The sequence below is a fragment of the Excalfactoria chinensis genome, chromosome 16, assembly GCF_039878825.1.
Source record: "Excalfactoria chinensis isolate bCotChi1 chromosome 16, bCotChi1.hap2, whole genome shotgun sequence".
NCBI lineage: Eukaryota > Metazoa > Chordata > Aves > Galliformes > Phasianidae > Excalfactoria > Excalfactoria chinensis.
In genome coordinates, this window is record NC_092840.1 from 10,654,152 (window position 1) to 10,671,781 (window position 17,630).

At 42.5% G+C, this 17,630-nt stretch overlaps 1 protein-coding gene across 1 annotated transcript; it reads right to left on the reverse strand.

Annotated features, from left to right (window-relative positions):
- Positions 1–251: 251 nt before the first annotated feature.
- Positions 252–17,257, reverse strand: DGCR8 (DGCR8 microprocessor complex subunit). Its single transcript, XM_072351010.1, has 14 exons — positions 17,105–17,257; positions 12,249–13,257; positions 11,645–11,807; positions 10,662–10,804; positions 9,691–9,973; positions 9,067–9,264; positions 8,546–8,647; positions 7,472–7,570; positions 6,151–6,233; positions 5,770–5,870; positions 5,215–5,321; positions 4,880–5,007; positions 4,352–4,465; positions 252–3,996 (listed from the first exon to the last, which is right to left on the reverse strand). Exons 2-14 carry the CDS (start codon positions 12,969–12,971, stop codon positions 3,913–3,915), a joined length of 2,328 nt encoding a protein of 775 aa, XP_072207111.1. The 5' UTR covers positions 12,972–13,257; positions 17,105–17,257; the 3' UTR covers positions 252–3,912.
- Positions 17,258–17,630: the final 373 nt, after the last annotated feature.

Genomic DNA, 17,630 nt, shown 5'->3' on the forward strand with positions numbered 1-17,630 from the left:
TTCTCAGCCTGCCCAGGGGAAACATGGGTGGGTGAACATTCAGAGTGGCCTCTTGTTGAGATGGAGCGTTAAGTTGCTGCTTAGTGGTGACATGGAAGTAGCTGACAGCTGGGTGGGTCGGTGATGTAACAGGCTGCGCTCAACAACAACTGAAGAATCTTGGTTCTATTTTAAAATACCCCGAGGAAGCAAGGGAGCAATGTTCCTTTTCCTGAATGTGCTTCGGTTACCACAACACTTACCACACTGCAGCACTTTATAATATCAAACTTTATTGCTCAAAACTAATTGTCTGAAAAATACACATGTAGTACTCAAAGACCAAACACAGAGGCTTATATGATTGTGCAGAGAAAAGCAAGCAGAGGCTCAGTGGAAATGAGGCTTTATAGTTGTACCAATTTAGCACTGGCATCAAGCAACTGCACCCACTACAATTCATACAGCAACCTTTGTTATCTACCGGGGCATTAAAAGTGATTTTCTTCCCCCCCGCCCTCCCTTCTCAGATACACATCAGAATACTGAACGTTTATTTGGTTAAGATCAGCATGGCTTCTTGCACTTCACCTTTCTTCCTGTGGGAAGTCAGGCAGCTACCACTTCCTGAATTTTGCTCCAGAACCAAAAACAGGCTAGAGAATTCTTAAGATAAATCATGCTTTTAAATACTTGGGTGTTCAAAATATATTTGTATGAAGCCCAACAGCAGCGCAGGAACGTGGAAGTTCACATACAATAGTTACGTTTATGCATAATAGTCTCCAAACATCTGAGTACCCAACTACTGGGGTCAGTTTTGTTTCTAATAAATACTTAAGAAAAAGCTGAACGACTGGTGTTCAAATAGGTAGCATCTGTCTGGTCACCACAAGTCACAGTTCTCCATCAGTACCGTAACGAGCAGAACGCACACTAACCCTTACAGCCCAGCAACCACACGCTTGTTGAGAAGCACACAAGATGCAAAGCAAGAACTGTAACCCCCGGAGGGAACAGTTGTTCAAAATACACTCCATTCCTATAAAAATACCCATCCTCCCTGCTGTGTAGAAGGGATAAAGAACAAACATCAGTGACAAAAGCAGCAGTTGATTTTATGCATTCGTACAATCAAGACTTAAACCTTTACAGCCAATTACCTAGGAAACACACACGTTACAATACAGATTTAGGATACACCTTGAATCACGCTGTAAGTGTTCATGCAGAAGCTGAAGTTAACGCAATGATCTATCCTCTATCAAAGCAGCTCGTGCTTATGTGCAAATGCAAGACTGTTACACTCCAAACAATAGTAAACATTAAAACACAAGAATACTTCACAATGACGATTAACAGCAGTTCAGTTGTTTGTTCCAGCAGTTATTGCGCTATTTTCTGGACGTCTCTCCAGTTAGAGGCTGCAGCAAGGTCTAATACCATCTTCTTTGTCTTTTGTTTAGAATGCATAATAGACGTTCTAGGCTTTGGTTCACAATGAGATCTGTGGATGTTTTCATTAAGGGCAGCGGTCACCTTGTGATCTGATAGTGACAGACTGAGGTAATACAGCAATCCTCATAAAAGTAACAACCAAATCTGTAAGTGAGGCATCGACGGATATTGTGCAGGTGACCTGCAAAGACACGGACATTCTCGTTCCAGAACAACGGATCTGTGAGGGTGATTTGTCTCACAGTGCTGTCCACACACAGGGATCCTGCTGAGAACGTACAAGCAAATTAAAACCTACTGCGGTAACACACTGAGGCATAGAAGAGAGAAGCCCTGTTGTGATGAAAGAAAGAAATGAGAGACAAACAGCAATCCCTGCTTGTCAGCACTGCACCACTATTACACACCTTGCGGAGAAAGACGGACATGGGTTAAAGCTACGCTGCTAAAAAAACAAAGCAAAAGAAAAGCAGCAGAGGCAGAATTTTGTTTGTTTTTTAAGATAGGCCACTTCTTTAAATCATAGTTTCTGTGCAGTCCTCCAACTACCCGTATCCTGTTAGCACAGGTTTACAGCTCACGGAACAGAAGCTGAATAGAATTGTGAGCAGATCCATCTGCAGAGCTCTGAGCGTGCCATTGGAACAGACAGGCGAGGCTCTAAGGCTCCTGTTTGACCTCAGACATCATAAGCCACATAACAGAACAGCTTCAGATAAAACCTAAATCCTTGCAGTTCCAAAATAACAGGTGTGATATCAAAAGGAGGTCTGACAATACTGACACCAATATTGTTAAGATCCAGTAGGCACAATATTCATTATACTGCAGCATTCTACACCTAACATGGCATTAAACAATAAAACAAAGGAAAGAAGCCCCTGAACAATCCAAGAACATTCATTCCTCCCCGCCCCACACTGCTGTCCAGAGAAGTACCAGGAGCTGCAGCAATTACTAAACTGACCTCTTCCACTCCAGCGAGAGTGAGAAGTAGAGCAGGACAGGAGCAGGGCAGCTCTTGGCTAAGCAGCTGAAATCCTACCCCTGTTCACTTCTGTTCTGTGAGAGCAGTCCAAAGAACCCACAGAAGTGGTTCTAAGATGAACTGCAGTCACCCAGTAATAACACCAAGGAAGTAACCTGACGCAGCAGTGCGTGCACTACAGCCAAACTGTTCTGTGCTGAACATCACCAAGCTCCAGCAGGCACAGCCAGCGCTGCCTGGGCACCTGGGCTGTACTTGACAGTAGTTGCCTACCTGTGTTTTTCCTGTCCATGTGTACAACTTGTGATGGTCTCACATTCTACTCATTACTGTGTCGTGTTTTGAATCTACATTCTACTTTTCATTGCAGAAGTTACACTTTCTCCTCAAACGCTAAAAATGTCGCTAAAAAGTAAAAACAAAGCTTAAAAAAAACCTACATTGCTGCAGTTAGTTCAGATTTCTCAGGGTTTTTTTTGAGTCTTTTTTTGCTGTTTTCAAAACTTTTTGATTTTAAGCGGCAAATTAAGACTGAATTTGTCAGGCCAGCAGTTTTCTGACCCCAAAGAAGCGAGAAATTTCTTTTTTGCTGGCAGAAGGGAGTGGGACGTCTTTAAACACCGCACTGGCAAAGTATTTCCGACTGCCGGCCATCTTCAGTTCCAGTTTGGCTCCACGCTTTGCAAACAGCCTTTCAAATTCCTGTTTTCACTTTAATCCAATAAAGCAGGGCCTCACCGTCCCCTTCCGACTGCCTGTAAGCTAACATCGGTTCTTTTTCAATTGACATAAAGCACAATTAGGAATATCCAGCCTGTTGCTCTTAACACTACCAGGTATACTTGTTCTTTTCAAGTAGTATTAAAAAAAGCCGGCATGCTGTGACCTTGAATAACTAAGCCTGGCAGGAGACAAAACAAAACAGAAGGAACAGCATTACTGGCCTAATCCTATGGCATGAGGAACATTGCTCATCATTTTCAGGTGTTTGTCACCGAAGTGTCTTATCAGTGCATATTATTGTGTGCTGAAATGCAACCAGACTTTACATCAGAAGTTTTAGGCATGTTCATACAAGACGCGTACAAATGTTTCTTGTATATATACATATATGTGTGTGTTTAGGATCAGCTTTAACCTGTATATAGATATTCTGAATTTCATCCTTAAAACGCATCCATTTCAAACAACGTGGATGACTTTTAAGGAAAAAGTGCTTGCTTGACCGTGTCCTGTGTGAACATGCCAGTCCTGCGCGCATCTTCCCCAGGCAGAGATCTTTATGGTCAGACTTTGACACGCGCATCGTTATCTCAGAGGTATGAAAAAAATAAAAGGAAAGTAATATTGCCCTGATGATGCAACAAGAACAATGCATAACTGAAGCAGCTTGGATTTTAAGAGTGAACTTGCATTCTGCAGCAAACAGTTGTTGGAAATCTGGCTCCTCCGTTTGTGTTATTTCTCCCTACTCTGAAATCCTCCCTTTAGACATCAACGGTGCAGAGCGGTTCGCTGCCAGGCTGAGCAGATTCCACAATCGTCATCTTGGGCTTCTTCCGCGTTTCCTCCTTAGAGAACAAACACAAAACAGCTTGGAACGAAGCCCGCCTTGTGCTCACAGCAAGAACATCACAGTGAGAAAATAACTCTGCACAACCGTAGCCAAATCGGTGTCAGAACCAATTAACCTTCACAGAGACTAACGTCAAACATCAATTGACCAAAGTAAAATTAAGTAATAAATCCACTTAAAATGGAGGACGAAAATCCCCCTAAAAGCAGTCCTACTGAAAAACGAGTTCTGAACAACTCCTCCTATGAGATACTGCAGGAAACAAGCACAGACTACAATTAGTGAGCCCAGTTTGTAAACCACGTACCGCAGAAGAGAAACAAATGCCATCAGGAGCAGCAGATACTCACTCTTTCTTGTGCCAGTTTCTTCATTTCTTCCTGCAACTTGTTCAGGATGTGCAGATTTGGCTTGTTCTTTTTGGCGTACTGCTGCAGCTCTATCACACTTTTATCAGAGGTCTCCTGTTGAACAAGACCACAGGCAGCAACACATGAGCTGTTATGATTTAGAAATACACGCACACTCACACACAAGAAGTTCTCTCTGACAGCAACATTTCCTTAAGTAGTAAGACAGATGCACATGAGCTAGTTTCCTATTACGTAGGTGGGACGGTTTCTGTCTGGCAAATACAAGCTTAACAGAAGTGCCAATGAAAGCATCACACTGGCAAGAGCAAGGTGTGAGAGTCACCAATTCAGAAGAACTGAGACTCGCTCACCGAGCACACACTGCCCTGCCCACCACAGGGAGAAAAGGATGATGCTGAGATGGATGCCACCACGGGCTTTTTTCTTATCACATTAAAAACCAATAACGAGACACAGAAAAATACAGCCACAATGTAGACCACAATTAAAGGAAATCATCTTCACCTGTTTGACCATCTTGCTACTCTCTCTACCATACATACGCAAAAGAGAGCCCCAATTCTTCACGTGTGGATGCAGTAGCTGCAGGATTTTCTGTGATGCCAATTGTTTGCCCACTCGTTTATTTTTGCCTGTAAAAATAACCATGAAAACGTGTCACAGCGGTGCTTTGCACAGTTAGACACCAAGCTGACTTGTGCTATTCAAAGCTGAGACACCAGAAAAGAGTAGAATAATAATAAAACAAGTTAGGTAACTGAATAAACACCTGCAAAACGGGTAACAGAGGACAGGAAGAAAAGGAAGATATCAGAGGTCACAGTAGGTGCTGTACTTACACCAGCCTCGCACTGTGTGCTTGCCACAAGTCATGACATATTCACTCTTCTGATTTTTACCAGGAATCACTTCAAATTTTATGGATGTGTCACCCATTCCGTGGTTTCTTGAGCACAATGAATAAATAAACCAACATCATACGCTAAGTACAATTGCACATAAACAAATAATAACATTGTCTTTGTCAGTAACTGCTGCAGAGTCAGATGCAGCAATAATAAATTTTAAGATATCAGTTAATAGGGAGTTATTTCTTAGATCAGTGACTTGAATTGAATGAGAAGAGCCCCACATAAAGGAAAAACAATCCCATGTCTCATGATTATATCCTAAGCTGAGTATTTTCTTTGGGAAGCAAACCCACAAGCTATGAGTTAATGAAAGACACGCTATTAACCAGTACAGTCCACACCACCTCTTACAGGCAGTGAGTGTAGCAGGCTCGGCCAGCCTGCAAGTGTCCTTCAGTTACTGAGGAACACGGCAGCAGCATCCAAAGCAAACCCTGTGCCCTGACTGAGACGTATACAAAACATTGCATGCTGCAGCCTTACCTTTTAAGGCACTCATGGAGAATCTGATATGGAGACAAGAGCCCAGCTTTGCTGGTCAGTTCATATACCCGTGAGTCCTCAATACTGATATGGTTAAAATACTACAAAGAAATTGAAGAGAGATATAAAAGTTTTTGTGCAAATCTAACTCAAATACTGTTCTAAACGGTCATCTCTCCTGAGTAACATTAAACAAACACTGGTACTCTGCACCAAAAAGTATTCTTAAGTGCAAAAAAATCTTTACCAAAACCATTAAAATTGCCATCCAACTGAGAAAACGAGCCTGGGGACTTTTAGTACATTTTTCCACACTGGAAACATAACGTATTTAAAAACCCAGACTGCAGTAACCACAGCCATGGGGTAAGAGGTCAGTACCTCAAGTTCTTCACTGTCTTTGGGCTTCTCTTCAGAGGTTTGCTTAACAAAGTCAGGAATAAGGATTTCCAGTGTAGCTCGAGCTGCAGAAAATGATTTAATGTCGCAATTAGCTTTATTTTAAATGACAACTGAAAACAGTAGCAGAACGGAAGATGATTTAAGCAAGTCTCCCATCTCCCATAGAAATCACCACACATCCCAGAGAACAACCTAACAGGTAGGTGAGCATCTCACTCATCCTACTACAACAGCATCTCCACTTGAACATTGGATTGTTTTCCTTAAAAAGCACAAGTTGATAACAAACACCTCACAACTATTAAACTGCACTAAGAAACTGCTTCTTGCAATGCATATAGAAGCACTGTTACATCAAGTGAGGTCCCCATAGGACCTAAAATTGGAGATATGTCATCATCCCTCCATTGTTACAGTGGAATCATAAAACCGGACCTCCAGGGCACTCACAATCTGCCTGTTATCCCAACAAAGCACCTTCTTTCATGCACAATTGTGTGATGGCTTCTTATATTTCAGCCACATCAACAGGTTTCACTGAAGCATGAAGCCCCACGCCACAGCTACACGATACAACCCCAAACGTGGGCCCTGTGCTAAACACCCCACAGACTGCAGATGTTAAGGAGTTCTAACAAGCAAGATATTCTCCTTTAGTTCTTCCCTATATACATATTAATAACAGTTCTAACTGTTCATCTATGTCTGATTGTGTGTAATCTATTAATAATTACTTGGAAATCAGTGCAAGTAGTAACATAGTTCAGTGCAATCATTTTATCACCAGAAAGGGAACCAGCTCAACCAAAAGCTTAAGAGTTTTGCTGTTTGCTTTTTCAGGCTTGTTTTGATCGCTGGTTGCTATTCTTAGAGAGCAGTTAAGTCTTAAATTGCACTAAAATTCACGAGGTCAGCGTTCACACAGCAGGGCACAGCAGGAGGAGTTGGACCGGATGACTTCTGAAGGTCCCTTCCAGCTCTAAGGGTTCTATGATTCTAAGTATAAAGTTAGAAAAAGCTCAGCACGTACACACTGGTGAGATAACTGGAAGCAGATGGTTTTTTACAGCTCATCAGCACAGATCAGAAATTAACTTCTCAAGTTTCCTCCTGCTTTTCTGTCCCAGTACAGGTGGGAGCTCTCTACAGCAGTACTTTTAATAAGACTACATGGTGCATGTTTTGTAAATGATTAACAAGATTATTCCTACTTACTATTGCAAATACGGTCATCTTCAAAACAAAAAGTAAAACAGACAAACAATGCAGTGGTTGGCATTAAGAAGGAAAGAACCATTACCAGCTTTATTCTTGGCAAGCTTTTTGCTGCTGGCAGTTCCTGCCCCGTAAGTTACTCCATCAATAATCACAGAGGCTCCAAAAGGCTCACTTGGGTTCTCTGAAAATGGAGAGGAGAAAAGGAAACCTTTCCAGCAGTTCCCATGTATAACAGTCACACACACAAAACAAATATCGCTATTATCAGTGCTTTCTTTCCTTGCTGCAACTTCAAGTAGGGTGGATATTGCGTGTTCTTCAGAAAGACTGACTCCAGCACATGAAGTCCTAATGGTCTTCACTAACACACACTTCCCACCACGTGCACTTCGTTCTTCCAAGTAGAGAATTTCTCCATTTTAAGAGATTGTTTAAGAACTGCCAAAATTCAAACATTAATTCCAAAGGCTTTTTGCTTCACTACGACAGTGCAAATACAATATACCGATGTTAAAAACTCAGCTACATCACATAATGCATTTGTAAGAACAGAAACTACAGCTCTCACACTAACCTAGAGCACTGACTTGATTCTTGGGATGCTATCTGCAGGGCACAACACACCCGCAGCAGTACCACAGCTCCAGCACTTCCCAGAGAATGGAGAAATGCTGGGCCACAAATATTGCAGCTTTAGGAGAGAATGTGCAGCTCTGCAGAAATCTTTCAAATTTTTAAACACTTCCTAATCAAGTGCCTGCAGCTGACAACCCACTGTTTGTCTTCAATCACGTTTTCAAGACAACACTGACAAGAAAATTAAGCAAATATTAATTGTGCATAACCAGTATAACTACAATTGCCTTACAATTGTATTTCGGTGATGTACCGTTTTAAATACAACTAAGTTACTCCAATGCGTTTTCACTGGGGCACGTTTTTCCAGGCAAAAACAAACAAACAACAGACACCATTATTTTAAATACAAAAGGTCCTTGTTTGAGGTGTGCAGAAAGCATTTCCTAACCCAAATGTGGCCCACTGCAGACTTTCAGGACACCCCCTAAGAAAAACATCCATTGTTTGGTTCTATTTCACTATGAGAGAAGCTCTTCACAACAGCATTGTGCTCCGTTTGAAACCAGGACAGACTTACCACATTCAAAGAAATTGTAAACAGGGCGAACCTTTAGGACTCGTTGCATATATTCATGCAGTATGCAAACTTCTGATTTCCCATTGGGATTAATGACAAACTCTACAAAAAAGAAAAGGAAGATGGCAGCTAGTTTTGGTCTTAAAGAGAAAACTGCTGTGACAAACAAAGTATTAAGTAGCAAAGTACAAGGGAGAATCACTTCAATCTGGATCAATCTGGCATTTGTAATCAGTCCCTACTTTGAGACAGGTATGAACTGGTATAAAAACAAGAAGGCAGCAGCAACCAGAGACAGGCCAGGAGGGTCTTCCATAAACCCCAGCAGTAACAAACAGGCAGTGGCAGTAACCAGCTACCAGGACTAAAGCCTTAAACAGAAATTCTTGTTAGATAGTATTTCTCCTTTACGGTACTGTATGGTGAATTCAGGAACAACAAACACGTGGATTCATTTTTTTCCCCTAAATAAGCTTGGAACTTTCACATCGAATATTTAATCTCTCAGTACATGAACTAACCTTTCTTTGTAGGTGCATCCTGCACAGACAAGGTAATGAGTTTCTGATTGGCAGGCAGAATAGGCCGCTCAGATTCTGCCTGCTTCCGCTTCATCTCACGGTTGAACTGCCGTCTCTCAGCCCAGGTTCTGAACTTTTTTACAGTAACTTGTTCAAAGTCAAAACGCTTCTCAAGGTAGCGTCTAAAATCTTCCAGATCTAAGAAACAAGCAGGTTACTATAGCTGACTATACAGAAAAAATACTTAATGCAAAAAGATGCACAAAAATACATGGCAATAACAGCTCAGATTGATACAACTGATTCTTAGACTGATATTCAACTTTACTGGATGAAATACCCCAAATTTTCCACATTCCTGTGTTTGAAGTTTGCACATCAACTCCCAGATGTCTCCAGCAGGAGTTCCTAGTCTATGTTTCCCTTCCTGTTACAAAACTCATGTTTAAAGCTGGTTCTATTTTTTCAGATCTCAGCATAAGAAAAAATAGCACAGAAAGACAACTTACCAAATGATGTCAGGCAGGGGATGACTCAGCTGTCACGGCAGGAATAACAGAAAAGTGTACCAAATGCCACTAACCCAGCTCCAGCCAAGAGAGGAGTCCCAGTTCCCATACCTACCTACAGATTCATCTTTACATACTTCAACTTTGGCCTTAACTTGTCCTAAGGCTCCTTGTGCCGCATCTCCCCCTGAGGTGTCTTTTTCATCTAAAGGCCCAGAATCAGCAGCAGTGGAATCCGGTTCTTCTGTTTGGCAATCCAGTTCTGAAGACTTATCTACATGCTTTATGGGCGATACTTCCCCATTTGGGGTTATGTCATTATTTTGTTCCCTTTCCTCATTTTCCTTCATTTTTTTATAATGCAAGCAGGGAATGCTACTAAGGGGAGGATCATGTTTCTGCAAATATAAAATAATACAGTTTCAGTCCATTGAGGTAACAAAAAGCAAATCCAAAACTCACAAGATTGTAGTCCAGATGGAAACTATAGACCTCAAGTTGCTCTTTGGTTAACAATCTTACCCTCTTCAGACCTTAGCGTGTTCATTAGCATGGCATCCTGTCACTGTGTTAACACTGACAGTAACCTTCACAGTGTGTTTCCCATTTTAAGTCCGAACTATATTCTGACTGATTACAGGCAAACATTACATGCTTTCATAAAATCCCCTGAGCCTTCTTAGGATTTAAGTCCACAATATTAAACTCAGTCTCTACAGATTCCTTTGGTTTATGAATGTCACACATCTACTTCTGTAAACGTGGACCATGAAGTCAGGCTAGCTTATGGCTACAACTAAACAATCTGAATGTATTTCATGGTGGAATCAAATTAGTGTTTTGCAGCCATATTCTAGAAAAAGAAGGCACAAAACAAGTCCACCTCATTGCTTCAACTGCCCAAACTAATTATCAACAATTGACAAACAAAGCACGGTAAGAAAAAAAATGATATCACACTTCAGAAATGGAGTAGTTTATTTCTCAAGTACTGTAACAGTCCTGCTCAAGAACAAAATATTTAACCACTCACAGGAATAGATCTGATTTTTAAATATCAGTACAGAAAGAAATGACAGTATTTACCCTTATGCTTCCTGTTCCCAAGAAATAAGGTCTAGACCAGGTAACAACCCGAGATTCTCTGTGCAGATATACAGGAATGCCTGAGTTATGGAATGTCATGATCCATCCATCTGGTAAAGGTTCTGTAGGAGGGCGGCCACGACCTTTAAAGCAAAGAACAGCTTTAGATCTGGAATAGTCATTATTCAAAAGACACTGAATTGTGGCCTATTCCCAAACTGCAAATCACCACGCACTGTCTGTATCCAGGTCATCTGCAGTGCTGTCTTCTACCTTTGTCAGACAGACAAGTAAGGGATAGGTGGTCACTTATTCCTTTGTTTTGCACAGCTGGTTAAGATTTCTTGTGATTTCAGTCTCTCGCTGCTCTATTTCAGTGCAGCTTTTTCTGATAGAAAGTCTGACGGACTTTAAGAAGCAATTTGAAATAAAACCTCCCATTATATTTTTCAACAGGAGTACAGTACAAACCAGAATCAAGTCTACAAGTCATTATACTTAAACATCTTAGCCATCAAAAATGCTGCTGCTTCCACAAAACAAGAGTGTAATTGCTAACAGTAAACCAGTATTAGGATACACACAGCAAAAGGAAGAACACTGCAGTAAAACACTTGCACTCATGTTCAAGACAATATATGGTTTTACTTATTTCTGCTGTAGACTGGAGAATAGTGTCACTCCTTCCTACATCAGACATCAACAACATAGACTCCTTTTAGCTGAGATCCCTGCGGCGATCCCATGTTTGTATAAAACTTTGGAGGGAAGAAGTTTGGTTTCTTACTTCAGAGCAGAACGTTTGACAGCTTTGCTCTTTTAGAACAGGTTTAACATATCTGATACAAAAAAGCCTTCAAACAAGATTCTGTATCACATCCACTATTTGACCAAAACTGCTACCCAAAAAACACACACAGATTTTCATTCAACATACCGACATAGCACAAAGGTTTATAAATACTTAACAAACGTTCACTTACTTTTAAGAACAGTTTTAATTTTGGTCATCATTGGCTGCACACTTGTTTCTCCATCAGACTGGTGATCACTTTCACCACCGTATTTCTCATTTTCTACTCTCCTTGTTTTGGGAGCACGAAGACCTTCTTCCAGCAGAGCATCCACATCATTATCAAAGTCATCCTGAAAGAGATGCCATCAGATACTACCCTCCTGGGGTCTGCTAACTTCCCTCTCCCCTCGGAAAGAAAAGGTATACATTATCTCTATGTACTTCCACACAGAGAGGAACTAGAAATGTCCAATGATCCCAGTAAAACGACTGAAAAACAAGAAAGTTTTTGTAAGTGAGCACTGGCATTTTTCACCATGAAGTGAGCTTTAATGTGTAAGAAGCCTTTTTCCACATTATTTTTAAACTAAATTATAGAAGACACCACACAACTCAGAAGATCCACCCAGAGAATCGTGAAAGTTTTCAGCCAAAGTCCATCTTTAAAAACTGCATTTTTAACTCCAGCACTGCACACTTCTAAAAGAGGCTGTCTTTAACAAACATCTTGGCATGTTTTTTCTAACTACTTGGAATCCTCCTGCCCACCAAGAATCTCACTCTTTACTTACCTCATATGAGTAATTCATGGTTTCTTCATCCACTTTATCCCTTTGAACGATTGCTTTAGATGTGAACCCTCCTCCTTCTTCATCTATTTCCATCAAGTTGTCGGTAAAGTCTTCTAGCTCATCCAGAACTGCATATTCCACTCTTTTTTCCTGATCAACATCATTCTCATCATCCTTCTTGTCATCATTTTCACCCCCTATACCTACAGCTTTACCATTACTACCACCAAAAGGACAAACATGCAAATCCCCATTGACATTATTAATACCAAAATCTGCATCTGCCTTATAATCCTGCTCGATTCCAGTGTAAAGAACTTTCCTATCTTTGCTTTTGCAGCTTTCTGTAAAGCTAACGCTAATCTTTACGTCTTTAAGTAACTTAAGATCTGGGGTGAACTTTCGAACTGAAGGTGCATGACGAGCAGTTCTTGGGCTTTGGTCACTATTATTAGGGTCTATTATAAGACGACTTTTGTAGCAGGCAGATCCCTTTGTGAGAAGCTGTGTTCTGCAGATACTGTGCGTGTCCCCAGCAGGGGTATCTGACTGTCCATCACCACCAGAGCCAACGTCCATTACCTCTGCGTCACTGGACGTTTGCAGGGGAGGTGGTGGAGGCTGTTCATTAGGCGGCAGAGGTGGGGGACAAGTGTGATTCTCCATATTCATTTCTCTTGCAGGTTCTTTAGGGAGGGGTGGTACATTTTCGTATTTCTCCATTTTTTAAACTGTAAAACTACTGTTTTAAAAAACCACAATGCTTTCAATATATGTTTTATCTATATTCCTAACATGCGTAAGTCCATCAAGACTGGGTTATCATGTCCTATTCAATATGCAACACTGATGATTCAGTTAAGCTGACTACATTGTTCTTTTCATTAATGTAGACAGCTTTCAGAATCACTGTCTCAATTATTGGAAATCACAATGCATTCAGCTTAAATAGCTGAGGACTAAGACTGCATCTTCACTGGACAAGCAGGGCTCCTTTTCTTCTCTCAATCTACAAGAAAAAAAAAACGTACGTCACAGAAGAAAAATGGAAAATGGCATCCCAGGCAAAAAGAAAAATTAGTTATTTCTTCCCATAATAACATAACCAACATTTCAAGGAGAGAAAACGAATTACATCTTTCAGTAAAAACAACACGCATTGTCTCAGTGCTGTTTTGAATGAGACTGAGAGGTCAGGCTGTTACGACTTTTTGGTCTGTATGCTGCTAACACGTAATTACCTGCTTAATTAATTGACTATCCCTGCTTATTTAGCTATCAGGATACTAAGCGCAGGGACTTAGGGGTACTCTTCTATTACTTAAAATAACCTGGTATTCAAGCAATACTTACCCACATGGCAGACAGGGAGCTTACACATGCAACACTGACATGCTTATAACATCTCTCGAGAACACGTGTCCTTTTGAAACTTACAGGTGTGTCTATATCTCACTGGAGGTTCTAACAGCAATTGGTCTGCTAAAAACTCATGCAAGAAGTATCTAGATAGCCAAATATTAAGCATTTGACCCTATATTCCGTGCTATTATGGGACCATACATTTATTATGCCCGAGGAATTTGGGTCAAAATATGGTGTTAAACACAATTTAATTCCGGAAGGCATTTAGCAGCCAACGTTTTATGTAATTAATACTAGTAAAAAAATACTCCAATTTTCTAGGTTGATTTTTTTCCCTTCATTACATGGGTTCCTTTTACAATGGCTACAATGGATTCTTCAATTAAAATTTGCTCATCTGTGCAGCACCTGGGAAAAGGAAGGGAATGTTTCACTCCTTTCTCTTACCTGGCTATTTGGGTTTCTCTTAGTCCATGTGAGCCATCTCAACCTGGGCTTAAATCTTCCTACCAGCTAAGAATAAGGTAAAGTTGCTCTGTCAAAAACAAGTGGCTCAGTTTGCCCTGTCCAGTCTACCCAAACACTCTGGAAAGTTAAGCTCCAAGTCCTTAGGGTCACTGTGTAAAACTGAAGGCAAGCTGGGTGGAACAGTGGGGTTGCCATGAGGGACTTAAAGAAGCCAAATGTAATTCTCTAGCATAACTCTGTGCCTGCCCAGACAGAACGAACTTCAGCAGCAAAGTTCAAACACAGCTGGGAACCAAACTAACGAGACTGATTGAAACTCCACGTGGTACAGGAAGCACCTACCTGGAAACTGGAAGAACACAAAGCATACATGAGCTCATGGTCTATTTTAGGGATATGCCAATAAGGAGAGTTTTGCTGAGGCTGCTTCTTTTTTGGAAGGGTGTGAGAGTAACAGACTCAAAACTGTGATACATTTAGAACATTGAGCTTGACATGTAGCAGGATTACTGAGGAAAAAGACTGTTCTGATAAAAGCTCTAAAATAATCCCATCTTCCTTGATCTAGATTGATCTATCTTGATAGATACTACATCCTGCAGTGAAAAATAGCTCATCCACCACTAAGACAAACAATTCTATACGTTTAAATGCATTCCATTCTAAAAGATACAATCATTACAAGAAGAATCAATTCCTAATTGAGCTACCACATCCAACCAGGAAGATTTGCTACCACCATCCAATAGACAGGATCACACACACAGTCTGCACATCCCAGTACTGCTCCTACTAGAGCAGTATTAGAGCGTTCTAATGTCTGCAAATGTCAAAACACAAGGAAACAATCCTAGCCTACCTAGCTAGCTCTGGCAGTCCTCAGATACTACCCCTGTGCTCTCTGCAGAAAAGGTGTCTTGCTATTACATTCAAACACTATTAACAATGAAATGCTTACTGTCTTTTCCTTCTTGCCGGCCTTGAAGTACTGAATAGCATTACCAAATCACTGCCTGGGATCGTCTGCCAGCCGGTACGCGCACTGAAGTCAGAGGAAGTAGCAAACCAAGGCTGGCTTAAACTTGCTTTTGTATTCCTGGCCACAAACCTGGCCCATCCCTAGGGTAATGTAACAGGGTCCAGCAAATCTAGTGTTACACGGGGGTATAATACCATTTGCTACAAAAGAAAGCCCCCCCAGAACAGGGAGAAGCAGAAGAGAGGCCCAATTCCCATCTGCTCTGCTGCAAACTGATATTTACAATGTGCCCTTTATGTTAGGATGGAGAAAAAAAAAGGAAAAAAAAAAAAAAAAAAAAAAAAAAAGGAAGGATTTTTGATGAAAAAGGAGCAATACCAAAAAAGATGAGCCTATAGGTTAAAAACAGCCATGTGGAACTTTGACAAGACAACCAGAAAGCCGTTTATGAAAACAGACTTAGCATATTAGGTTACAGAGCACTAGAAGACAATACAAGCTAGCTCACCTATTGCCATGCTTCACTAAACTCGCCCTGAAAAACTACCTTTTATTCACCAAGCCTCCACAGAAATACACCAACAGTCCCCATACAGCCCTCATAAAGATATAAGGAGCGTCATGGAGAGCTACGACAGGCAGTAAAAAGCACTGAATGAACTCTGGATGAACTGCAGAAAATAAGAATTTTAATGAAGTTCTGCAGATCACCAATAAATGCAAATATCCCATTTTTCACTGACGCTTACTCTTGTTCTAGTGGATCATTTGAAAAGGTTTCACAGTAAAAGTAACCTCCAAGAGACAGATACGCTGTAGACGTTACGCAGCAAACTGTAAAGCAGTGCTGGAGAACCTCCCCTTGGCTTGGTTGTGTTACAGATGTTCTTTGAAGACAGAAAAACAAGACAAAACTAAATAATGGCCATTTCTCCATCAGTACGGCAAGACCATAAAAGAAACACACAGAGAAAACAGCAGCTCATCTCAAAGAGAAAACCAGATAGTCACAATGTGTAACCAGCAAACTGCCTTCCACAACTCCTATGGAGACACTCCAACAAGTTCAACAAAGAACACTTGAATGCTTGCAGCTGCCCCTGGGAACAAGGAGCAGCGTATCACAGACTCCATCTTCGAAGAGTCATTTGATAAAGAAATTGGTTTCATCATCAGAAACCGCTTCCTCTGTATTTTGTAGACTCCCCAAAAGGAAGAGCAGATGCTTATTTGCTTCTGAAACACACAGCCCCCTCCTCACAGGGCACCAAACACTCAAAAACCTACTCAGCCATCATCTGTCAACCATGGACACCCGTATCTTTCTGATACACACAGTCAAAAAATATTGAATCATTAATTATGAACTGTCAAAAGAAATCAAAGCCAGGGAAGTGAATTATTTTCATTAAACCTGTATAGGAAGTCTCTGAAGAAAGATATTTAGTGAAGTGCTACTACATACAGGAAAGTATTTCCTTCCACAGCGCCAGCTTCAGCACAGAAAGATCACGAGAAACAAAACCAAACACCACAAAACAGCCATTTTGTGCAAGTCATCAAAGCAGGGCAAGGAAAGTCACCTAGAATAAAGTTTAGAAGTTTTGTAAGAGAACCGAATGAAGGGAATGTAAAGAAAGCCGTAACAGCGCTTCATTGCGGAGATGAGGAACGCGTGCAGCCCAGCCGGGAGCGCCGACAGGACGAGCCGCCCCAACCCCACAAACCGCCCCACAACCCCCCGAGGCGGCCGGCGGCGCAGCACGTGCTGCAGAAAGGCCGCTCGGAGCGGCAGCGCCCGGCCCGCAGCCGAGGCCTCCCCACAGCCCGACGAGGACGCGGCGCTCCCCTTCCTGCCGCTGCTCTGAGCGAACGGCGGACACACACGCTGACGCGCGGCTGAGGGGGCTCCTGACGGCGATGCCCGCCTGAAAGGACGACGCGCCGGGCCCCGCGGCCTGCAGGGACCGAAGGGTTACAGCCCGCCAGGCGGCGGGGCCCGCTCCTGTACGCCCTCAGCCTTCCCCACGAGGCCGACACACACCTGGGCCATCCCCGGCGTCCCGGCCTCTCCTCCGCGAGCGGCTGCTGGGAGGGCGAGCTCTCCCTCCTCACGAAAGCCGCCCCCCGCTCCGAGCCGCCATCGCCTCCGCCGCCATCTTTAAACTCCTGCTCCGAGCGGTTCCGCGAGGGCGGGACTCTCCCCTCCGCCGGCCAATGGCGTCTCCCGTCTCATGCGCCTCGAATTTAAAATCCTAGTTTCCATTGACAGATTCGCGAGCACGTTAAACAATCCAGCCAATAACGACGCGAGGGGCACACGCCCTTACGAAGCCCGACCAATGAAAGTGGGCAGGGGGCGGGACCGAGGCGGTGGGAAGGCGCGGCCCGCCCGGGTTCCTTTGTCTGCAGCCAGGAGGAGCCGCGCGGCGACACTGCGCCGTCTCCATGGCAACCAGGGCGGGAGGAAGCGCCGGCAGCACCGCGCTGTGCTGAGGGCTGCGGGGTGGGCCGAGGGGCCATGAGAGGCCGTGCTGCCGCTGCCAAACTGCCTGCTTATGGAAAGGCTG